The following is a 17,321-nucleotide window of genomic DNA, read 5'->3' as shown; positions in this document are numbered from 1 at the left end:
GCTCCACTCCATCAATTCCTAGCCCAGAGACCCTTCCTCCATGAAGCCCAGCCTCCTCTGAATTTTTTAGGGAGGAAAAATGGTGAAGAATGGAAGAGATCGTGTTCTGGCCTTTTATAAGGGTTCCAGGCGGTTTGGCTCGCTTAAGAGAGCTTCAGATTCGCTTAAGTGAGAGCATTTTCTTAACACTGAAGTACTCTGCTCGCTTCAGCGAGCATAAGTCTCGCTTAAGCGAGGGTTCACTTTCCTTCTACGCCACTGAATGGTTTGCTTAAGCGAGAAAGAATTTGGCTTAAGCGAGATTGTCTTCCAGAATTGATACCCTCTGCCATATAATTTCGCTTAAGCGAGTAAACATTTGACTTAAGCGAAATTCTTCATTTCTTGGCCTTTTGACATCTTGTGGCACATATCTTCATAGATTTTCACCTATCATTGAAAACAAAAGATTAAATGTGAAAAATATAATACTTACTCTATTTCTATACTAAAATTAAGTATTTACTAAATCAACTACTTATGGGGATAAAATAATTAACAATGCAAGGTCAAATAAGTGCTTAAAATGATATTTAAAAATACGTAAAATTAACACTTATCAACAACTTTAATTTGTTGGAAATAAAAGCACTGATGAGTAGAGATTGGGAGGTCCAGCTGAATTGGATCCAACGTGACAGCAACGCCGTAGCAGATTGATTAACGAGAGAGGGGGCCATCTCCCTCACTCGTGAAACCCGTGAGATTGCTCATACCTGCCCTGAGCTGGACTTCCTCTTGTTCAAGGATAGGATAGCTATGCGCCTATGCCTTAGTTTTCTGTTTATTTTCTTGTTGTTTTCCGATGCAAAAAAAAAAAAAAAAAACTTGACACTAATTAAAAACCTACTTCTTAAAGAGTCATAAGATTTAATTCAACACCCCATATTGGTTCTATTGAGTTTTCTTCAAGTAAAAACTACTACAAACACTTATACAAATGAAAGATGAAACTTTCTAATATTCTTCTCCTGAATAAAAGTAGGATTATATAGATGTATCAACAATCCCATCATCTGGCAACGGAATCAGCTAGCTTTATGTATTTATGCGATTCACACAAACATCAATTATTTCATAATCCTACCGAATTAGAAGTAGTAGCAAGTAACTTAGCTTATTAATTAAAATCCTTTGGCTTATCTAAAAAAAAAGAAGCTTATTAATTAAAAGGCAACCTGGCCCCATAAATAACATGGATATTCTGACATCCAATTGATAAGTCTAATAAATCTCAATTGATCATAAAGAACAGAGAAATCAAAAGCAAGATCCAAAGCCATCACTGGCACAAAGATACAGAAGCACATTTATTTCTTTTGGTCAAGAAGCACATTTATTTCTGAGTTGTGCCATTAGTAGCTGGAGTTTCAGCAGTTTTAGGAAGAAGCCCCTTTTCTCTGCAGGTTTCGACGGCTCCTGTGTACATATCCTCTAAGCTGTACTTAAATTTGAACCCCAAGTCTGTGATCTTCTTTGAAGAAAATTTAATGATGTCCAATTCATCTGGAATATCCTTGAACCTAAAAATCAAGTGCATAATAAGTCAAATTAGCACAACATAAGTTTTATCCGTAATAAGTAAGCTTAACAGAATCAATTAGAAGCAGAAGATTTCAGTTCTTTCTAACTTACCTCCATGGACCATGGGGTTATAATCTCATCCTAGGTAAACCAATAAGATTATTTGTAAAAATTCAAGTGTAAAGTGTATGCAATTTCTAACTCACTTATGTTACACAACATTGTGCTAGGGGGTTAAATAATCTCATGACATAAGTTAGACAATAGCCTAGTCTATTCATATTATTATGATTAATGTGTTTGGTTCTGGTGAAGTAAAATCAATTTTAGATAAAAGTGTTGATGTTTGTGAGTCATTTTAGAGAATTGATTATTTGATTTCATACCCAAAATCAATTCTAATAGAAATTAGAAAAAGTAGTTTATGTGTTGAACATTATCAATTTTAAGATTTTACAATTGTATTTCACAATATTACTCAATAAAAATCACTTTTTCATAAATGCATCAACATATAAATCACTTCACCATCAAATCCCTTTTACCGTAATCAATTTTATTAAAATCAAATTGTCACAAAAGCCGCACTAAGACTCTATGATATATGCAAATGCTTACTTTGTGGGAACATTGAACTCAGGGTACTTTTTGTTGATCATTCTTGCAACTTCATGAATGGTGGCCTCATATGCAGAGCACATGTATCTCCCTTGGGCTTTTGGGTTCTCAAACAAGAATATGTGAGCAAGACAAAGGTCGTCTAAGTGGACATATTGGCCTTGCTTTATGATTGAGTAATGGGCCTCATTTCCTGCCGAACCATTAGCACCCTTTTATTTAAAATTAGTAGTACTATTTGACCAAAAAAATTAGTAGTACTATAATAATCATAATGTATGTGTCAGGAATTATTTTCATTAACCTAAAAGTACTTAATTTCACAACTCAATATTGATTTTCCTTGAAACTGCATGCTTTTATATCATACTAACAGAAATGTTTGTATTTTATAATGCACCTGTGATGAGTGAGAGAGCAGTGATTAGGCTAGGTGGCATTGTTGGCATGAGAAATGGGCCAACTACAAGAGGTGGAATGACAGAGACGAAGTCTATGTTGTGCTCTTTGGCATATTTCCACGCTTCTTGTTCTGCTCGTGTCTTGGAAACGAAATACATCTACAAAAGTGAAGCAAGACAGTATAAGGGTCTTTTACCCACACACGCATTACAGTGAACATATATAATGTGTTTAGCAGAGGAAAAATGGTACTAGTAATTGACTAACCCAGCCAGTCATCTTGACTCTGAGGCAGAACTCAATGTCACTCCAGCAAGTTTCATCAATAACAGGCTTTGGGTGCTCTGTAACATCCACAGTCCCTGCTGAGGATGTGAATACCAACCTTCTCACAGTTTTGGCCTTCTCACATGCTTTCAAGATGTCTAACAATCCGTTTATTGTTGGCTTTATCACTTCATTCTGCATCCATTTCCAATCAAATTAATTTCTCACCATATCACACATTGTCATAACTAATTGCTCTTTAAAAACATTATTGTACATGCCTATCTATAAAAATCAAGTATTAATTAAATTATTCATGGATGCCCAGAAAAGAATGACATTTGTGTGAATTATATACCTCAGGGTCCTTGGACTCAAAATCCATGGGTGTCGCCACATGGAAAACTCCAGTGCACCCTCTAATGGCTTCATCAAAGCTTCCCTCTTCAGCAAGATCAGCTTTCCATAAGGACAATTTGGTCTTTGCATCTGGCAGTTCTAGCAAATGCTTCACCTTCTTCATGTTTGCTGCACAATATATATAATGCTTATATCGTTATATTTTCTTGAAGGTATGGAATCAGATAAAAAAAAATGCATGTCTATCCAAACAGATATTTTTTTTTCCGGAATTCGAGCTTGTGCTCTCATTTTTATGGGATCCAATTTATTCACAACTAGACCAACACTTTATTGATTCAGAAAATTTAGGTAAAGGAGAGGGAAATTTAATTAACTAAACAAAGCCAACAATTAATGACTAATTAGTGAGTGTAGAATAAAAACTTTAATAGATGTAACATTTGAATATTAAGAAAAATTCTTCTCAACCGAACGCCAACTGAGCTCATTTCTTCCTTTTATGTTGGATACCTCATAATGTACAATCTCAATTTTCAATGCACCAAATATACATGCTTTGGCAAAATCATAATTTGAAAAAAGTAAGAAAAGAAAAACAATTTTATTTTCTCATGAACTATATTTTTACTATTAACACTCAACATATTATTTACAATAAGCTACTTATGTGTAAAACTAATGTGAAGAAAAACTTTTTTAATTTGTGAATCGGATTTGTCAAAAAAAAGAGACCTCACCTGGGTCTCGGATGGTGGCTCGAACCGTGTAGCCACGCTCGATGAGTCTCATGACAAGCCATGACCCGATGAAACCAGCAGCCCCTGTAACGCAAACCGTTTCAGACTCGGAACTCATAATCTTGATCTAAATTTCTCTTCTCTCTATTTCTTTTCTTTGGTATTCTCTTTTCTTGTTCAACTATATAATTGCCTTCAACATGGAGATGGAGACAGTGGATGCTTTTATAGAAGATTTGTATATAGAGAGAGGAAATACTACTTTCTGATGGAAAAAAAAGGAGAGGGAAAGACTTGATCGGAAATTAGCGGTAAGGTTTTTCTTTTGAAAATAAGTTAGATGAGATCAAATAAAGTAGCTTGTTGCACCGTTTGTCGGTGTAAATTTTTCCACATGCATTCAATAAATTTCTACCACATTAAAAGTTATTTTTATTTTAGTTACTGTAAAATTAAAAAGAAATACAACAGCTTGGTTCTATATAAATGTGATTGGCATATCCATTAATCTCAATCAAAATTATAACATTGTTATTACTTTCATGTTAGTAAGAATTAATCTATTTAATTGTACCATATTTTTGTGATATATAAAATGAGTAAGTACTAAACAAATTTTTTAAATGATCGATATATAGAATTTTTTCAAAATTATTCTAATGATTATAAAGTAAATAAAATTGTTGATATCTTGTTTTTGTTTTTATGTGGTGCCAATGGAGTTTTTCACTTGCGATTTGGTATGAGTGATGGAATCTAATTCAATCAGCACGTGATCACCGTTGGCCAAACAAAAAGCACGTGATCAGCGACCAGTTATGGAACTGGGCAGAAGGAGTTAGCTGAGCTGAAGAGCTGGTGGCTGCATTGCATTGTGTTTCACTTTCTACCTACCTTCCAAGCTAACATACTTTCTATACGGTTTATTTTGTTGTTCAATAAAAAAGTTCATATACTCAATATCTTAATTTAACCCAATTTTCCATTAACACCATGTTATCATGTTTTAATTGAGTAACAATAAAAACTGCGCATGTAAAAATTACATATAAAATTTCTCCTATTTATATTCGCCACGATGCCTAAACAATTTTGTTTTGGTATTAAGCAACATTTTCTTCCATTATAATCATGTATATAAATAAGTAAAACAATGATGGAGATGAGCTCTCGTGGCAATGCAATGCTTGACTAGGGTGGTGTCTTGAAGGCGTCAATTCCATCTGATAGGAATGTCAAACAACAACTGCGAGTTTCCCTTAGAGACAAAGTGTTGGGTACTACCCCAGTGTCGCATGTTAAATCGATGGAAAAACTTGTTTCTGAAAAGTTGGTATGATTTTAGTTGGAAGGTGGAAGCCGCTTTCATCCTAAGAGCATTATCGACCCTGTCCCTGGTTGTTAAACTACTAGGGAAGAATCTTGGCTTGGTTACCATGAGGGAGAGATTAAGGAGGCTTTGGAAGTCATTTGGCGACTTTGAGATGAAAGATTGAAAACAAAACTCGACCTGAACCCTAAAGTTGTCAGAAAAACCTAAAATCGACCCAAAACCCTAAAATAGACCCTAACTATACCTGAACCCTAAAATCAACCGAAAACCCTAATATAGATCATAACCAGACCCGGACCCTAAAATTGACAGAAAAGTCTAGAATCGGCCCTAAACCCTAAAGTCGACTCAAGACCAGACCTGATCCCTAAAATCGTCTGAAAAACCTAAAATCGGACCAAAGACCTAAAATTGACCATAAACTCGATATGAATCCTAAAGTCATCGTGAAAAACCTAAAATCACGATTTTAGGGTTCAGGTCAGGTTTATGGTCAATTTTATGGCTCAAGACTCATTTTGTGGGTGGTTTAGTGTCGATTTTAGAGTTTTGGGTCAATTTTAGGTTTTACAGTTGATTTTTGAGTTCAAGTTGACTTTAGTGTCAATTTTAGGATTTTTGACCGATTGTAGGTTTTTCGATTGATTTTATGGTTCATATCTGGTTTAGGGTCAATTTTATGGTTTATTACATAAATTTGATAAAGGAACGTATTGAACTTGGTTTGGTTCAAATTTACGGTAGAAATCTGAACTATTTAGATTTAGATTGTTTCGATTTGGATTATTGTTCATCAAAACAATTTGATCCGATGAGTACCCCTACGTGTAGTTGTGCAATTTATAACCCCTCTTTCATTAATTGAAAGACAACCTGGACTTACAAACCACTGATACAGAAATCTTAATTAATCAAGAATAGAAACCTTGATCAAGAACAGAATTAGAAAAGGAAGGTCCATAACCTTATCCAATCAAGAACAGAACAAGAAATGGAAGATCCATTGCCATCACAGGCACAAATTAAGACATAAACAAAGCTTATTTATTTCTCCATTATGCCATTGCTTGGAGTCTCTGCAGCTTTAGGAAGAAGCCCTTTTTCTCTGCACGCGTCGATTGCTCCAGTGTACATATCCTCTAAGGTGTATTTAAATTGGAACCCCATGTCTTTGATCTTCTTTGATGAAAATCTGACAAGCTCCAATTCATCTGGAATATTCTTGAACCTAATAAAATCCAATGCAATATCTCAATGGAACTTTATCTTGTAGTTTTGTACAGAAATAAATAAGTGATTCTGAAAGATTTGAACGTGAATGTCAAAGTTGCTTGGAAGACTTACTTAGTGGGAACATTGTACTCAGGATATTTTGTGTTAATTAATTTTGCAATGTCATGGATATTAGCATCACATGCACTGCACATATACCTCCCTTCTGATTCAGGGTGCTCGAAGAGGAAAATATGAGCAAGACAAAGATCATCCACATGGACGAATTGGCTTTGCTTCATAATCATATAATGGGCCTCGTTTCCTGCCAATTTAATTATGAGTAATAAGACTTGAGAAACAATTTAATTATGAGTAGTTATAGTTTATAGACACTAATAAATATTATACCGGTGATAGGACAAAGAGCGGTATATAGACTAGGTGGCATTGTGGGCATTAGAAAGGGGCCAACAACAAGGGATGGGATGATTGAGACGAAGTCTATGTTGTTTTCTTTCGCAAATTTCAACGCTTCTTGCTCCGCTAGTTCTTTTGAAACAAAATACATCTGCAAAAAATGGAACCAAGATAATAATTAATCATTGTTAATTGAAAAGTAATTATATATCTCAGGGTGAACAACTAAGTAGAACAACAAGTTTATTAGAACCAAAGTTAACTTGCTACTCAACCAATTAACTAAATTCTTTAGTACTATTATGTACCGTGAGTTGTAAAAAAGGAAAATCAAAGATAAATATTTAATAATGATGTTTTATTTTTGAAACTAATGATGGTTGTTATACCTTTCATTTATTTTGACATATATTTTACATTTGATCATAACTTTATATATTTATAATTTACTAATGACTTGCTTATTGGGCTAGTAAGTCATTGACTCAATCCTCTGATCAACCTCAAGTTAAATAATATTGACTTTAAAAAAATGTTTAATAATATTGGTTTAAACTTTTTTTTAAAGGTGGTTTAGACTTTTAATACAAACCAAACACACTGTAAATAATGAAATGGAAATACTAACCCAGCCAGTCATCTTTACTTTCTTGCAGAACTCAAGGTCACCCCAGCAGGTCTCATCCAACATATGCTTATGGCGTTCTGAAACACTAAGGATGCCGGCTGATGATGTGAAAACCAACCTGCGAACAGTTTTGGCCTTGAGACATGCTTTCATGATGTCTAGTACTCCATTTATGGCAGGCTTGATCACTTCATTCTGCACTTCCAATCGTATTCGGAGCCACGTCATTTTCAATAATCTAGCTCCATGTATATTGCATACACATTTCATCATTTTCACAACTATTTTTCATTAATTATATTATTGATTTTCCTATGGGAAATGTGGCATCTGATGAGAGAAACATGAGATACTATAGATAATGTGATAGTATCTCATGTTTCTCTCATTAAATCCTATAGATAATGTGAAAATGAAATAGAATAGTATGTTGTACTCAATATTTTTTTTAATATGATTTGTTGGCTAATAAAATATTCTCTTAAAACCTAGTCGCCCACATTCAATATTCTCAAAATATTGTTAGTTGGTAGTAGTGATGGATCTAGTTGAATTAGAGGGGGAAGATGCCCCACAAAATTTCCAAATAATAGACAAGTAATATAATAATATAAATATTTCTAGTAATTTTAAAATAGTAGTATAATGCCCCACGAAATCGTGAGTGTCGAATAATGTTATCTTCACACCTTTCTTTGAGGTGGAGAGAGGTGAAAGGAGGAGAGAGATAGAAAGAAAAGAAAAAGTAAGAGAGAGAAAGTATGAGATGTGATAGATAATAAGAGAAAGATAGAAATAAAAAGATGTGTATATATCATTATTGCGTGAGTGCCCCCACAGCTCAAACAAAAGAAAGACTTTCCCCACACATTTCTAAGATAGATATATGTTTATTATTATTTACATCACAATTCACAAGTTTCAAAAGCACAAAAGCATGACCCAAAAGCAGGCCTACTTTGTCTGACTCTGAATATTATAACTTGTTGAATGACTATTTTTTTAAAATATGTTTTTCGTTTCTTGTAAAGAGTTCTTTATCCCATCATCATTTTTCCTTTCTCCTCTTTGCCGCCTTCAATTATATTCCAACTAATACGATATGCTTTATCATTCAAGTTTCAACTCTTTTCTTTCATTCTTTCTTTTTTCTCAAAGATGCAAAATTAGTTTGAAAACACAACTTCACTAATTTCTCTCCTATCTGTTCTCTTTTATGCAAAGCAGCTGAAAGATACGTTAAATGATGTGATAATAAAAGAAGAGAGATAAGAAAAAGTATGTGATAATTGAATGTAAGCAAGTGTAAAACCTGGTACTACACTTAGAAATCAAGTGTAAATTTTATAGATGCCCAGACATATCAAAGTATATGGCCAATTAATATTAATCACTTTACCTCCGGATCCTTGGAATTGAAGTCCATGGGGCTGGCCACATGGAAAACTCCGGAGCACCCTTTGATGGCTTCATCAAAGCTTCCCTCTTCAGTAAGATCGGCATTCCATATAGTCAGGTTGGTCTTTGCACCAGGCAGTTCCAGCAAATGCTTCACCTTCTTCATGTTATCTGCACCAACATATACATACGTACATATAGTGCTTCAATCACCTTCTTCACGTTTAAGCTTAACATGAAAAATGATGAAAGAAAAAAAAGGGACTTCACCTGGGTCGCGTTGTACGGTGGCTCGAACCATATAGCCGCGCTCCATGAGTCTCATGACAAGCCATGACCCGATGAAACCGGTACTCCCTGTAACGCAAACTGTTTTGGCTGCCGAACCCATGCTTTCCGTTCTCTTCTCTGTTTTATTCTTTCTTGTTAGGTATGGCTTGGAAATGGAATAGTATGAAGTGTGTGGTGTGGGTGTTTTTATAGAAACTTTACATGGTTATTAATCATATAGAGGGTGAGACTGAGAGAGAAGATTCAACAGAAGAATAATTTAGTACTAAAAGATATAGACTATTCTCGAGTCATAAGTCATAACAACTATTTGAATTTTAGCCATGCTTACATTTGAAAAAGAAAAACCAAGGCCCATAAGACAGTAAGCTCAAGTCAACACATCTACAGTGGTAAATTTCCAGGTACAATCATTTGAAATATCGAGATTCCACCTTTTAACATGCCTCAAGATAGTGAAATAAATGTAAAACAACCTCCTGCTTACTCCATTTTTCAGAAGTGAGTTCAAGAAAAAATAAGAAGCATTCAAGAGTTGTATGATGAAACTGAAATGATAAATGAGTTGCTTTGTCTTTTTGTTGACAATGAGCATCTAAATTTTGGCGAAACTATGGAAGACAAAAAGGTGGAGACAAGCTATGGAAGACAAATTTTGATTAGCCTTTACTGCTTTGTCTTCTTTGTACCATACATAAGGGTAAAGGCCGAGCTTTTGGATGGCATAGGAAAAAACTTAACATCCTTCCTCTCCTATTCGATATAATACTTCTTCCTTTTCTGGGCATAGTTTTGTGAGGCTCCAAGGCGAACTACCCTGAGTGCACGAGTGTGACCGTTGGCTGTGTTAACCTTGGGGGAAAAACCGGCTGTTGGGATTTGCACCGGGGTCTGTCGGAATTTATGCTTTAGGGCAGTTGCTTGCCAAGGCACAATAATATCTCTCTTTCACCAACAGATATTTGAACTTGATGTCAAATCGGCTTTCCAAAATGGCTACCTTGAGGAAGAAGTCTATGTTGCACAATTAATGGGTTTTGGTGTCAAAGGGAAAGAGGAAAAAGTCTTCAAATCGAAGAAGATTTTGTATGGCATAAAGCAAGCGCGAACACTACAAAAAAAAGCATTGTTTGAGCGTCTAGCGGTGGTTGTAGACCTCCGCAAATATATTTCCATAGGTTTTTAAAAGCGCCGCAGTTATGTTCGCCAGAAGAATTTTGCAGCAGGTTCTTACAACCTCTTGGACATGCATAATACTGCAGGGGGGATCTTATTTGCAGAGGTTTATAGGTTTCCTTAATTGCGGCAATATTTTAGGGAGGTTTTTAACCCCCCAAATTGCCATATGGTTTATGGCATTAGAATTTAAAACCTTCTTCACATGATTCCTTACTAACTTAGAAATGTTTATATGCTTATTAAGGCACTTTGATATGAGCTTATCATTGAATTAGAAATATAAAGCAGCTGAAAAGCCATTCATTCTGAATAACGTTGCTTTATATTATGATGTTTCTTTGCTAGAAACAAGAGGAAATCACTGCAGGTGGTGTGACAAATAACAGCATGGAAGAACATAAATTTTGATACTATCATTTAAAAGAACATAAAAATAAGGCACACAAATTTTAAAGTATCATAAGCGATTCAAACAAGATATACACAGACAGTCTTTTGTTTCCATTACTTACTATCACTTTCTCAGTTTCTAATAATGCTCTGATTATAGAGAAGTTCTCCAACTTTCTCAGTTTCCTCTCAAGCAGCCTTCCATAGTGATTTTATTCTCATACCACACTACAGTAATTAGCATAAGTGCATAACATCTAATAAGCCCAATCCTACTACACTAGATTACCATAACAACAACCTCAAGCATGCTTTCCCACACAATTAGAACAACAATCTCAACCACGTTTTCAGCTGATTGCATACAAATGCTTCAGAACCAATTTCCAAGTAACTCTAGTCTTTATGAATAAGTGCCTTATGCATCTATCCTGATTATGAAATAAAGGGCTCTTCTTTTGCATATTAGATGAACAACAACACACATAAGTTAATAGTTGATGCTAAGGAATAGTTTATGAATATTTACCTTATGCTTGGATATCTTATTTAAGTTTCACATTCTAGATATTTAGATAATGTACATCCATCGCACCCACCAGGAAATCTGCATCCACAAAAACACACAAGATGTAAGTAATACATACTAGTACTACTTGCTGAGTATCAACAAAAGAGAAAATTTGAGGTTAAGGGTAACCTGCATCTTCTTTGGTGAAGCATAGATGAGGTGTAATTCAGAATCCATTTCCATTATAGCCACCCTTTCCAATCAGCACTCCTATTCCTAATTCTGTGGATACAGCAAGAGCTAATTAGTAAAATAGAAAACATAAATTATTAGGTGTTAAGATTTTACCTTTCATTTGTCCATCACATGCCGCGTTTCATCTTTTGCCGTTGCTTTAAGTTTGCGATCAGTAACAAGTTCAACTCCAAACATCATGCCTCTTCCTCTCACATCACCTATTGCTATTAGAAGAAAATCAAGAAGTTGGTCGAGAAACATATAAAAATTGGGAGAAGGGGGACAATAATGCATCTGAGAGTTAAGGTCCTCTGTTCTCCATCATGTAGCTCTCCCTAGAATAAATTAATGAATGCTTGAGTTGCAAGTAAGTCCCCTAAATCATAGTAATTCATAACTTGATATCTGAATAAGCTATTAAAGTGGTCACCAAAATCCATTACATGAACAGTAATCTCATGTAGCTTCTGAGAGCTATAAAGTTATTAAATCTCTTGAGTTCAGATTGTGTCAATTGCATGTGAAGAAGACTTCAGCTTTTCGAACAAAAATAGAATTGTCAATGACAGGTCAAAATGAAAAATAGGAAAAATTTTCAAAGAGATTAATGAAACAACATGATCTTAATGAGGAAAAGACAATCTCAGAATGAAAAACTTCAAAGAGCTCTACGAACCTCAGCGCTTCATCGCAACAAATACCTTTCATCTCTCCAACGTTCACCGCACCACCGAGCTGCTTCATCATCCCATTAGAGCTGTAGGAGCTCGACTACGAAATCAACCTTGCTGGCATGGATGCCGTCGACAAGAACCTCCAACAGGTTGAGGAACAAAGTGATGAGGGGAATGAGAATAGGAACAGGAATGGGTAAAGCAGGTAGAGGATAAGGTTTTGGGAATCGAGGATTTGGGGAGGAAGGTGAGGAAAATTGGATTTTTTTTTGGGTTAAATATGTTTTTAGCGGAGGTTAAATATATATCCTCTTGTTAAGTAGACATCTTTTAACTTATTGAAAGATAATCTGTCCTTACAAACCCAAAACACAGAAACCTTAATTAATTAAGAACAGAAATCCGAATCAAGAAACATAATAGGTAATGGAGGAACCATAAGCCATATCACAGACACAAAGATATAAATTAAACAAGGCAAATTTATTTCTCTGTTATGCCATTGCTTGGATTTTCTGCAGCTTTAGGAAGAAGCCCTTTTTCCTTGCATGTGTCAATTGCTCCAGTGTACATATCCTCTAAGCTGTATTTAAATTCGAATCCCATGTCTTTGATCTTCTTTGATGAAAATCTGACAAGCTCCAATTCATCTGGAATATTCTTGAACCTGAGAAAAATCCAATGCAATATGAGCTCAACATGGATATTTGAAAGTGAACACTCGGGCAAAGAAGCTTGGAAGACTTACTTAGTCGGGACATTGTACTCTGGATACTTTGAGTTAATTAACTTTGCAATGTCATGGATAGTAGCCTCAGATGCACTACAGATATACCTTCCTTCTGATTTAGGGTGCTCGAACAGGAAAATGTGAGCTAGACAAAGATCATCCAAGTGGACATATTGGCCTTGCTTTATAATCGAATAATGGGCCTCGTTTCCTGCCAATTTAATTAGGAGCAAGACTTTAGCATATAAATTCTTTTAAAACTAACTCTCATGTAATTTCATTAATAAGTTGACACTAGAGTATTGATACCACCTTCTCATGTTATGTCAAGTAAGCATGAAAACAATACACAAATATAATGATAGAACTTTGAACTATTATTGTACCGGTGATGGGAGAAAGAGCGGTGGTTAGGCTAGGTGGCAATGTCGGCATTAGAAAGGAACCAACAACAAGGGATGGAATGATTGTAATGAAGTCAATGTCATGCTCTTGGGCAAATTTCCACGCTTCTTGCTCTGCCAGTGTCTTTGAAACAAAATACATCTACAAAAAATGAAACCAAGATAAAACTAATCATTATTATCAATTGGGTACATTTTTAATTTGAAGAAAAATTCAAATAAAAATACTAACCCAACCGGTCATCTTTACTCTCCGGCAGAACTCAACGTCACTCCAGCAGCTCTCATCACACATTTGTTTTTGGTGCTCTACAGCGTTGAGGGTACCTGCGGAGGATGTGAAAACCAGCCTCCGTACAGTTTTAGCTTTCTGGCATGCTTTCATGATGTCTAGCACCCCGTTTATGGAAGGCTTGATCACTTCATTCTGCACTTCCAATCAAATTTGGAACCATATCATATTCAATACTCTGCAATATCATTAAGATTACATTTACATTTCAAGATTTTTGCCACTAATTTTCATTAACTACATTAATGATTAACCTTATCTGTTCTCTTTCATGCGAAGCAACTGAAAGGTACGTTAAATGACGTGATGATAAAAGAAGAGAGATAAGAAGAAAAAAATAAGTGAAAATTGAATGAAAATGAAAGTGTAAAACCTAGTACTATGCTTAGATATAGATGCCCAGACATATCAAAGTACATGGCTGATTAATAATACTCACTTTACCTCAGGATCCTTGGAATTAAAGTCCATGGGGCTGGCCACATGGAAAACTCCGGAGCATCCATTGATGGCTTCATCAAAGCTTCCCTCTTCAGTAAGATCGGCGTTCCAAATAGTCAGGTTGGTCTTTGCACCAGGCAGTTCCAGCAAATGCTTCACCTTCTTCATGTTATCTGCACCATATATACATACATACGTACATATAATGCTTCAATCACCTTCTTCACGTTTAAGCTTAACATGAAAAGTGATGAAAGAAAAAAAAGGGACCTCACCTGGGTCGCGTTGTACGGTGGCTCGAACTGTGTAGCCGCCCTCCATGAGTCTCATGACAAGCCATGACCCGATGAAACCGGTACTCCCTGTAACGCAAACTGTTTTGGCTGCCGAACCCATGCTTTCAGTTCTCTTCTCTGTTTTATTTTTACATGGTTATTAATCATAGAGAGTGTGAGACAGAGAGAGAAGATTCAACAGAAGAATAATTTAGTAGTAAAAGACATTGACTATAAAAGTTCTCGAGTAATTGAAATTTTATATAGCCGGCCGCCACTTACATTTTAAAAAGGAAAACCAAGTCCCACAAAACAAATTCCCTATATAATGATTTTCTCAGTTTCCTCTGAAGCAGCCTTCCATAATGATTTTCTTCTCATACTAAACTAAAGTAATTAGCATAAGTGCATAACATCTAATAAGTCCAATCCTACTACACTAGATTACCATAGCAACAACCTCAAGCATGCTTTCCCACACAATTAGATCAACAATCTCAACCATGTTTTCAGCTGATCACCAAAGCTTCAGAACCAGTTACCAAGAAACTCTAGTTTTTAAAGTAATAGTTGATGCTAAGGAAGAGAAAAAAATGGAAAATGAAAAACTTCAAAGAACTCTACGAACCTCACTGCTTCATCACCCCATTCGAGCTTTGCTGGCATTGATGCCGTCGACGAGAACCCGAACAAAGTGATGAAGATGCTGCTGAACAGGGGAATGAGAATGGGTAAACCAGGTAGAGGATAAGGTATGGGGAATCGAGGTTTTGGGGAGGAAGGTGAGGGAAAGAGGAAAGTTTTTTTTTTAATTTGTTTTTAGCCGAGGTTTATAAACCGCCGCTAATCGCCTTATTTTTTGTAGCATACAATATTTACAACATACAAGTACTTTAATAATAAATTTTTTGAAATCAGTACTTTAATAATAATTAATTTGATTAGATGTTTGTGTAAAACCTTTTGACAGTAAGAGCATCTTTAATTATGATATTTACAAGAGTATTTACATTTTACTTTTTACAACTCCCAATAATGTCACATCATTTACATTATTTTATTAATTTTTACTCCAACCCAACAACTCTTAAAAGTTTATAAAAAAATTATTTTATTAATTGCAAGTTTTATTTGAACCTTTTACATTAAGCAATAATAAATGCAAACACATTTTTCATGACTAAATTGAGTATTTACTCTCACATACCCTTACTAGCCATGTTGGAATTAAAAATATGCTCCAATGGTAATAGATATTGGTGTGAGTATGTATTTGACATTACATGTTCTCATTGAAGATGCTCTAACATAGCATGATAATGATATTTAAATTCTATATGTTAAAGCTTTTGATAATTTGACCTGTCTCGCCCTAAGCTAGGTGACTCAATCTGCACAGAAAGGAACTAACGTTATAGGCGGGTCCACCTCATAAGACTTAGACAAAATTCTAGCGAGTTGGACTATTCTAAAGGCTTATTAAGTTGTTGTAAGACTCATTTTGTAATAGACTTAGGATTACGGTCCTTGCCCCTCTATAAAAGGCAAGACCTCATTCATAATAAATCAGGTTCTCTCTTTAGCTGGACAATAGCTACACAAACCCTAAAATCTCCATGTTCATGTAAGAACAATAATGGTGATAATTTATTATTTTACTTGTTTTGCATTTATGCAGGCCGACCCAACACTATATGAGACCTAAAGCAAACTAAAGTAATATATTTTTACCTAAAAAATTTCTTTATTAAACTTTTATGTAAAAATTGCAAAATTACAGAGTTATTCTCTCATTTTAATATTTGTATTTATTAGTCCCTCTGTTCCTTATTATAAGTCACTTTTTTTAATAAAAAAATTGTTCCTAAATAGAAATCACTTTCTAATATCTAGGAAACATTAAATAATTTTTGGTAAATTCTGTGGTACCCTCAATTTTTTTTGGGTATGGTACCCCATTAAGTAATTCTATAGATTATTATCATATTATTTAAGGTAAATACTACATCATTAGATTTTACTTTACTTGTCAATTAACTTTATCTCATGAAATTCATTTTTTGATGAAAAATGTACGAGTGGTGGAAACGAATAATGGTGATGAAGAAGCGCGTAAAATGACCATGGTTGGTGGATGCATAAAGCTCAGAAAACACAACTTTCAAATCTCACGTCCCTAAGAATGGAACGTTGCATTACTACGATAGAACACAATCAAAATTTTAACCGGTACATAAGTCTTTATTATTAAAATCGACTCATTATGGGTACCACACCTTAGTCTGGCTTAAGGTACCACAGCAAGCACCATAATTTTTTCCAAATTCATCCTCATATTTTTAATATAAAAGAGATGATGAAATTTTGGAATATTAATTTGGAAAGAGGAAATCATTGAAAAGTAAATAAGGGTAATGTAAGAAACTTAATCATTTCCTTTACAAATTTATTACTAATATATAATAACTACTTTTCTTAATATAAGAAAATTAATTATTTTTTACTTTTATATAGGAACAGAGGGAGAAGTTAGTAACAATTAGTGAGGGAATTGAGGAAACCAAACGTGAGATTGGGTTGAAGTTTTGTTATTGTTGTTGCCGTCTATTCAGTTTTTCATTGAATTTTGTTTAATTATGGAATTAGAGAAACCAAATGTTTGCTAGACTAGTCAAACATGAGATGAAGACTTTTTTTCTTTTCATTCAGAGTACTGGGCTTGATTATTTTAACCGAGACCTTAATTTTCATGTGAGGTCTTCTTTACAAAAATAGTATTAGACTTATCACATGAATTGAAGACATTTTTTTGCTCAATGAATATTTTTAGGGCCTAAAGCCTTTACTTGGGCCACATGACCTTAGACAAGCCCTGCGTTTATGTTGATGATCGTATTTTAATGGGCAATGCTCCAAATTTGTTTCAAGACTTAAAGAAAAATATAATCTTATGAGT

General features: G+C 34.7%; 3 protein-coding genes across 4 annotated transcripts; all 3 read right to left on the bottom strand.

Moving 5' to 3' along the window:
* Positions 1-1,254: 1,254 nt before the first annotated feature.
* On the bottom strand, positions 1,255-4,244 carry LOC130720661 (dihydroflavonol 4-reductase-like). Its single transcript, XM_057571339.1, has 6 exons — positions 3,951-4,244; positions 3,209-3,378; positions 2,851-3,045; positions 2,582-2,741; positions 2,182-2,374; positions 1,255-1,562 (listed from the first exon to the last, which is right to left on the bottom strand). The coding sequence occupies exons 1-6, from the start codon at positions 4,066-4,068 to the stop codon at positions 1,376-1,378; spliced, it is 1,023 nt and encodes a 340-aa protein (XP_057427322.1). The 5' UTR covers positions 4,069-4,244; the 3' UTR covers positions 1,255-1,375.
* A 1,870-nt stretch (positions 4,245-6,114) lies between these two features.
* On the bottom strand, positions 6,115-12,387 carry LOC130717253 (dihydroflavonol 4-reductase-like). 2 transcript variants are annotated; one of them, XM_057567418.1, is made up of 10 exons: positions 12,226-12,387; positions 11,661-11,773; positions 11,502-11,594; positions 11,331-11,408; positions 9,212-9,349; positions 8,943-9,112; positions 7,544-7,738; positions 6,907-7,066; positions 6,628-6,820; positions 6,115-6,511 (listed from the first exon to the last, which is right to left on the bottom strand). In XM_057567418.1, exons 5-10 carry the CDS (start codon positions 9,330-9,332, stop codon positions 6,328-6,330), a joined length of 1,023 nt encoding a protein of 340 aa, XP_057423401.1. In that variant the 5' UTR covers positions 9,333-9,349; positions 11,331-11,408; positions 11,502-11,594; positions 11,661-11,773; positions 12,226-12,387; the 3' UTR covers positions 6,115-6,327. The 2 variants fall into 2 exon arrangements, with proteins under 2 accessions (XP_057423401.1, XP_057423402.1); XM_057567419.1 differs by lacking the exon at positions 12,226-12,387 and having other exon boundaries at positions 11,661-12,000.
* A 148-nt stretch (positions 12,388-12,535) lies between these two features.
* Positions 12,536-15,144, bottom strand: LOC130717254 (dihydroflavonol 4-reductase-like). The gene is made up of 7 exons (XM_057567420.1): positions 14,994-15,144; positions 14,366-14,503; positions 14,094-14,263; positions 13,590-13,784; positions 13,340-13,499; positions 12,972-13,164; positions 12,536-12,890 (listed from the first exon to the last, which is right to left on the bottom strand). The coding sequence occupies exons 2-7, from the start codon at positions 14,484-14,486 to the stop codon at positions 12,707-12,709; spliced, it is 1,023 nt and encodes a 340-aa protein (XP_057423403.1). The 5' UTR covers positions 14,487-14,503; positions 14,994-15,144; the 3' UTR covers positions 12,536-12,706.
* Positions 15,145-17,321: the final 2,177 nt, after the last annotated feature.

Source organism: Lotus japonicus, chromosome 5, assembly GCF_012489685.1.
Source record: "Lotus japonicus ecotype B-129 chromosome 5, LjGifu_v1.2".
In the NCBI taxonomy this organism is placed as follows: domain Eukaryota; kingdom Viridiplantae; phylum Streptophyta; class Magnoliopsida; order Fabales; family Fabaceae; genus Lotus; species Lotus japonicus.
This window is presented reverse-complemented; position numbering and strand designations above follow the sequence as displayed.

What these genes read in the sequence shown, in the direction of transcription:
- LOC130720661 (XM_057571339.1), bottom strand. Translation starts at nt 4,068, where the DNA reads ATGAGTTCCGAGTCTGAAACGGTTTGCGTTACAGGGGCTGCTGGTTTC. An exon ending in GAGTCAAGATGACTGGCTGG is followed by an intron (nt 2,742 to 2,850) that starts GTTAGTCAATTA and finishes TCACTTTTGTAG; the next exon opens with ATGTATTTCGTTTCCAAGAC. An exon ending in TGCTCTCTCACTCATCACAG is followed by an intron (nt 2,375 to 2,581) that starts GTGCATTATAAA and finishes ATGGTTCGGCAG; the next exon opens with GAAATGAGGCCCATTACTCA.
- LOC130717253 (XM_057567418.1), bottom strand. Translation starts at nt 9,332, where the DNA reads ATGGGTTCGGCAGCCAAAACAGTTTGCGTTACAGGGAGTACCGGTTTC. An exon ending in CACCGTACAACGCGACCCAG is followed by an intron (nt 9,113 to 9,211) that starts GTGAAGTCCCTT and finishes ATGTTGGTGCAG; the next exon opens with ATAACATGAAGAAGGTGAAG. An exon ending in AAGTAAAGATGACTGGCTGG is followed by an intron (nt 7,067 to 7,543) that starts GTTAGTATTTCC and finishes CATTTTTTGCAG; the next exon opens with ATGTATTTTGTTTCAAAAGA.
- LOC130717254 (XM_057567420.1), bottom strand. Translation starts at nt 14,486, where the DNA reads ATGGGTTCGGCAGCCAAAACAGTTTGCGTTACAGGGAGTACCGGTTTC. An exon ending in TTAATTCCAAGGATCCTGAG is followed by an intron (nt 13,785 to 14,093) that starts GTAAAGTGAGTA and finishes TTGGAAGTGCAG; the next exon opens with AATGAAGTGATCAAGCCTTC. An exon ending in CGCTCTTTCTCCCATCACCG is followed by an intron (nt 13,165 to 13,339) that starts GTACAATAATAG and finishes TTAAATTGGCAG; the next exon opens with GAAACGAGGCCCATTATTCG.